The 6,667-nt window shown below is 43.7% G+C and overlaps 1 protein-coding gene across 1 annotated transcript in view; it reads left to right on the top strand.

The window, feature by feature from the left end:
- The window catches only part of LOC108748497 (teneurin-m), a 49,861-nt gene that overhangs the window by 39,362 nt on the left and 3,832 nt on the right, over positions 1-6,667 (top strand). The window contains exons 11-13 of the mRNA XM_018486711.1: positions 3,064-3,280; positions 3,387-4,222; positions 4,311-6,619. Of these exons, the coding sequence (XP_018342213.1) occupies positions 3,064-3,280; positions 3,387-4,222; positions 4,311-6,619 (3,362 nt within the window). The remainder of the gene's footprint in view (positions 1-3,063; positions 3,281-3,386; positions 4,223-4,310; positions 6,620-6,667) is intronic.

The raw sequence follows: 6,667 nt of genomic DNA, 5'->3' as shown, positions 1-6,667 counted from the left end.
ATGTTTTGAAGAAAATACGAAATTATTTCTTCTTTCGGTACAAATTTTGAACGCTAGTTCTTTTCAAGAATTTTTTATTAAATTTAAGTCTCAAATAAAATTTCGATTAACATAAAGTTCACTAAAAGCATTCCCGCGCACGAAGAAATAATATTTAATTATTTAATTTGAATTTGTTAGTTGAAGCTTCTAATATCCCGGATTTTCACTAACTTGCTGCTCGGAAACTATTAGTGCATTATTATTATTTAAGATTACATGTATTTTAAATTAGGCAAAGGATCCGTATGGCAAAGGAAGTGCATGAGAGAAAGCCTGTGTAAAGCGTGAATCGCGAAGGTCGAGAAAGTTGCATGCTCGACGGGACGCCTAACGGTTATTAATAATACGAATATACGGTCCCTTTGACTCGAGCCGAATCGGTTGAAAGATTAGTCGGACAAAGCTGATCGATCTCTATTTTTAACTAAGCGGGAAGAAGCGCGCGCACAGAGAATAGGGTCCCAGCTCTCTCTCGCAGGGACCCGGTAATCTTTAGCTGCCTCTACGCGCATATTACAAGATACACGCATACCCTTGTACATCTCTCTACACATGTATTACCGACGGTAACAGACACGAGGATGCATATACATAGATTTCAATATATTATATCTGCGTTGTTGTGACCCGTGTGAAATCACATCCCAACAGTTTTCTACATATGTTTTGTACGTACGTGTGCGCGAGCGTGTGCCCTGCACTAAACCCCCCCCCCCTCTCTGTCCCTTGACCCTCTCTCGTCTCCATCAATCTACATTTCTCTTTCTCTCTCTCTCTCTCTCTCTCTTTTTCTGTCTACCCCGATCTTTATCGCAGTCCCTTATGATCTATCTATCGGTATATTAATCCAACCCCCGTTCTTTCAATACTTTCTCTTTCTCTCTTTCTCATGTCCGTCCGAGTGGAGCTTGCGTGAATGTGTGAGTCCATGTTTAAGCCTCGAGCTTTTCGCTCATCATGCCGGCTAAGGGGGTGGGAAGGGGATACAATAACCGGACAGTTTTTTCTCCCCGACGCGTCGGGTCTATTGGAAGGGACCAGCAAATTCTAGTAATCCGGAGACGCGACGTATCGAAATTCTTCGTAAAAGCGGAAAGTTTTCCTCAGACTCTTCTATATTTTTATCCCTCGCCTCTTGAAGTCCTTTGATATTTTTTTCTCTCTTCTTCTCTCCCGAGCTACGTCCTCGATCCTTCATTCTCCTCTTCCTATTTTTCGCCTTTAATCGCATCATTTTAACTCGGCTCTGTTTTATCCGTGCTGCCCGGTCAGTATGTTCTGGAATCACTTCAACACAAGGTAAGAAAACCAGACGTCGATAAAGCTCGACTTAAATGAACGAGGATCCGTAATAAGATCCATCGTAGCGATAATAAAAGAACCTGCTGCTGTTTGATAATATTCGTGCATTTGGTATCTCTCACGTATCTGTACATAAATACATCCTGCATCTTGATCGCGACGAGCCGTGCGTGTGTGCGTTCGACTGCGCTTGAGAAGCCTTGATCTCTTTCGATTTGATTTGAGATTGCTGAATCTCATCAGGAATCTCTCCTTGGATCATGTACATCTGCACCTCGCATTTAGAATATCAATTGTTTCCAGGATGATAAAAGTACTTGGATATCAGGAATTATAAGCATTAGGAGAGAATATCTATTATTCTCGATAATATCTATCTTACACTGATAATATCTATGTTCTTTCATTGACTTGGGAACAACAGGATACAAAAAAATCAACGAAATGCGCGGTTCACGTAGTATACGATCTAAGAATCTCCATCTTGACAGTTGGAACACATTCCACGATCGTTCGAGCTCGCACTTCGTCCTCCATTATTGTTGAACACATTCTCGTGTTGCATGGTTCAGTTACCTTTTGATTCCTACGTTGTGTTTCGTGCCTTTTACGTTGAGCTTCCAACTTTGTGTTATTTGTGTATATAAATATAAATATATATACATATATGTGTATATTTATATATGTATATATTGACTGTACTTATATAAGTAGTGACTTATCCTCGACCATTATGCTCCAGTGCCAAAGAGGCACGACTGTTAGAAGTTCTGACTGTATGCCATTTGCTTGTTTAATAAACTACAGGCAACTACAGTCTAACAGAGAGATCCGAGAAAATTATCCGAAACATTAAAATGAAAAAGAAAAGAGAGAAATGCACCGATCAGTTAGTTCGCCGATATTCGAGCAGCAGACAATCAAAGACTCGAATGGTTCCTCTTTAGCACTGAGAAGCAGAATTGACGAAAATACATTGCGTTGAATATTTAATATACGTGACTGGCGATTAACGCCCGATATTGAGATATTTATTAGCCGGCGAAAGGATTCTGTCACCTGTATAAATGGATGCACATCCTTTAATGCTAATTTACCCTTGATTGCCCCTGTCTTTTTAAACGTCCGTGAAGAGCGCACTTTGCGTTTAATTATAGCAATTCTCCCCATCACAAATATTGAACTATGGATCAATCTTAAGGATCTATTCTTAAAAACACTTGCGTCTGAGGCAAGAAGGCAACCAAGGATCTTCTGCACCTATACTTTATCACGTTACTTTATTTTAACAGATACAATTTATAACGCGTATAATTAAAAAGAAAATATTCCTAATACATATTTTCTACTAACTGTAAAAAAAAAGATATTCCCAGTTTTCTATTAATAGTATAAATTCTGCTCATCATTATTATTATTGACGAACCCGCAAAAGATATGTTTAATTCATCTATCAGACAAGTTTTATCTTTTCTTAACGAAAAGTTGAAGTCAGACCCCTCATTAGGCGTTATCAAGTGACAGTGTCTTCTCGTCGGTGTTCACTCCAAAGAGGAGATTATCTGAGAAGTATGAACAAAGTAACGTAGTAGATTGAGATTAGCTTAGAGAATAGCGATTGCTTTGTTGGTAGTGTACGACGAAGCATATAAAGAAATGATTTTGAACTATTTACTCGCTCGCGAACTTTCTGCGATTAACACGGTCGTTGTCTAACAGCCGATCGGCCGTCATACGTGGTCGCGTTGTCACACACCTTGGAACGGGATTGATGGGAGTGCGGGTCAGCACCAGCACGCCGCTAGAAGGCTTCACCCTCACGAGAGATGACGGCTGGTTTGATCTACTTGTAAACGGTGGTGGTGCCGTAACTTTACAATTTGGCAGATCGCCATTCAAACCACAAAGCCATATTGTCTTCGTGCCTTGGAACGAGGTGAGCCTAATTTTCTTATGAATTTATCGTGTGTCCCAAGAACTCTTAACATCCATTTTACGATTAAAGACAAGATAATGAAGGGGTATCATTTGTTTCACTTTAGGTCGTCATCATCGACAAAATCATCATGAGCACTGCCGAAGAAAAGCCACCTATACATGTTCCGCATGCGTGCGCGGCTCATGATTATGATCTCATGAAGCCGGTCGTCCTGGCGACCTGGAAACACGGATTCCAAGGTGCCTGTCCGGACAAGAGTGCTATATTAGCGGAGTCGCAAGTCATACAGGAAAGCTTACAAATACCCGGAACAGGCCTGAATTTAGTATATCACAGTTCTCGAGCTGCCGGTTACCTCTCCACCATACAACTACAGCTGACTCCGGAAGTTATTCCGCCGACGTTAAATCTGATACACTTGAGGATTACAATCGAGGGTATACTCTTTGAGAAGATTTTCGAGGCTGATCCCGTGATCAAATTCACTTATGCTTGGAACCGCTTGAACGTTTATCGGCAACGCGTTTACGGAGTGACAACTGCTATGGTCAAAGTTGGCTATGAATACAGCGACTGCAAGGACATCATCTGGGACGTGCAGACGACGAAGTTGAGCGGTCACGATATGTCTATTTCGGAAGTCGGTGGTTGGAATTTGGATATTCATCACAGGTACAACTTCCATGAAGGTATCTTACAAAAAGGAGATGGCTCGAATATTTATCTGAAGCACAAGCCGAGAGTCATTCTCACCACGATGGGAGACGGTCATCAAAGACCGTTGGAATGCTATGACTGCGACGGGCAAGCTTCTAAACAGCGTCTCTTAGCGCCTGTTGCTCTTGCCACCGCTGCGGATGGCTCCATCTTCGTCGGTGATTTCAATCTAGTCAGGAAGATTCTGGTCGATGGAACAGTTAGAACTGTGGTCAGACTAAAGTACGTATTCTACTTAAGTGATAAATCTTTATAACTCTTTTGACTCTTTCTGTCATTCTTTAACATTCTCTTTTAATTTTTTCTTTAGCGCAACTAGAGTATCGTATCGTTATCACATCGCTCTGAGTCCCCTGGACGGCGTTCTCTACATATCGGATCCAGAATCTCATCAGATCATCCGCGTTCGCGATACCAATGACTATACGGATCCCGATCATAATTGGGAGACAGTAGTCGGTTCCGGTGAACGTTGTCTTCCCGGTGACGAAGCTCATTGTGGCGACGGTGCTCTCGCTCGAGACGCTAAACTCGCTTATCCTAAAGGCGTCGCTGTTTCTGCAGACAACGTTCTGTACTTCGCTGATGGCACGAACATCCGAATGGTCGACAGGGACGGTATCATCACCACCGTGATCGGCAATCACATGCATAAATCGCATTGGAAGCCTATACCCTGCGAAGGCACATTGAATGTCGAGGAAGTTCATCTCCGTTGGCCAACCGAATTGGCGATCAATCCTCTGGACAACTCACTGCATATGATCGATGATCACATGGTCCTTCAACTGGCGCCAGACGGTCGTGTCAAAGTCGTCGCTGGTCGTCCACTTCACTGCGCATCACCCTCAGCCTCGTTTGACACGGAACTCGCGACTCACGCCACCCTCGTGATGCCGCAGAGTGTCGCATTCGGTCCCTCGGGTGATCTCTACATCGCCGAGAGCGACTCACAGAGGATCAACCGCGTTCGCGTGATCGGCACCGACGGCAAAATATCGCCATACGCCGGCGCCGAGTCCAAGTGCAACTGCCTGGAGCGTGGCTGTGATTGCTTCGAGGCCGATCATTATCTGGCATCCACTTCTAAATTTAACACTATATCGGCTGTGGCGGTTTCCCCCGATGGCGTCGTACACATTGGCGACCAAGCCAATTACCGAATTCGCTCGGTAACAGCAAGTATTCCTGACGCAAGCGGTGCGCGAGAATACGAAATTTATGCACCCGATACACAAGAGATTTATGTGTTCAATCGATTCGGCCAACACATTTCCACGAGGAACATTCTCACTGGTGAGATCGTGTATCAGTTTACCTACAATGTCAACACCAGCAATGGTAAGCTCAGCACAGTGACGGACGCAGCTGGTAACAAAGTCTTTTTGCTCAGAGATTATAGCAGTCAAGTCAATTCAATTGAGAACACGAAGGGACAAAAATGCAGATTGAAAATGTCCAGGATGAAGATGCTGCACGAATTGAGCACGCCCGACGATTACAATGTTACTTTTGATTATCACGGACCAACGGGCTTATTGAAGACAAAGCTCGACAGTACCGGACGTAGTTACGTTTATAATTACGATGAGTTCGGTAGATTGACAAGTGCGGTGACTCCCACAGGCAAAGTAATCAGCTTAACGTTTGATCTCAGTCTGAAAGGTGCTGTGGTAAAAGTCGGACAGAACAACAGGAAGCCTATCTCAATGTTGATTAAAGGATCGTCCGTCGTCACAAAGATCGGAGAAGCCGAACAGAGGACGACAGTTCTCGCTGATGGTTCAGTTGGAAGAGTAACACCATGGGCTCATACTGTTAGCACTGACTCAATGCCATATTCGATTCTGGCAGAGCTCGAACCTCTACTGGGTGAAAGCTATCCTGTACCAGCTAAACAGAGAACGGAGATCTCCGGGGATTTGGCTAATCGCTTCGAATGGCGATATTTCCTTCGGAAGATCCAAGGAAATAAGAATCGCGGCAACTCGAAAGCAATCGCTCAGGTCGGTAGGAAGCTTCGTGTCAACGGTGAAATCCTGCTGTCTCTCGAGTACGATAGAGAGACTAATACTGTGGCCGTATTCATGGACGATCGGGTAGAATTGCTGAACGTCACGTACGACAGAACGGCTAGGCCGGTCAAGTGGGGACCAAGAAACGGTATCTTCGCTGGCGTCGAGTTGGAATATGATCGATTCAGCAGACTGACAAGCTGGACGTGGGGTGACATTAGCGAAACCTATGGCTTCGATAGATCAGGTCGGCTATATGAAATCAAATACAGCGATGGCACGTCAATGGTATACGCTTTCAAGGATATGTTCAGCATCTTACCTTTGAAAGTCACTACGCCGCGTGGGAGCGATTATCTTCTCCAATATGACGAAGCGGGAGCTTTACAGTCGTTGACTACACCAAGAGGACACATTCATACGTTTTCTCTTCAAACTTCTCTTGGATTTTACAAATATCAATACTATTCGCCGATGAATAGACATCCTTATGAGATTCTTTACAACGATGACGGTCAGATTCTTGCCAAGGTATATCCTCATCAAAGCGGAAAGGTTGCTTACGTCTATGATCACGCTGGGAAACTCGAAACTACACTCGCTGGTAAGTAACTCTTTCTGATATAGTTCTGCTAAAATAATTTTTATCGCA

The sequence above is a fragment of the Trachymyrmex septentrionalis genome, unplaced genomic scaffold (genome assembly GCF_001594115.1).
Source record: "Trachymyrmex septentrionalis isolate Tsep2-gDNA-1 unplaced genomic scaffold, Tsep1.0 scaffold223, whole genome shotgun sequence".
In the NCBI taxonomy this organism is placed as follows: Eukaryota; Metazoa; Arthropoda; class Insecta; order Hymenoptera; family Formicidae; genus Trachymyrmex; species Trachymyrmex septentrionalis.
The sequence above is the reverse complement of the archived record's forward strand: the minus strand, read 5'-3'. Positions and strand labels throughout refer to the sequence as shown.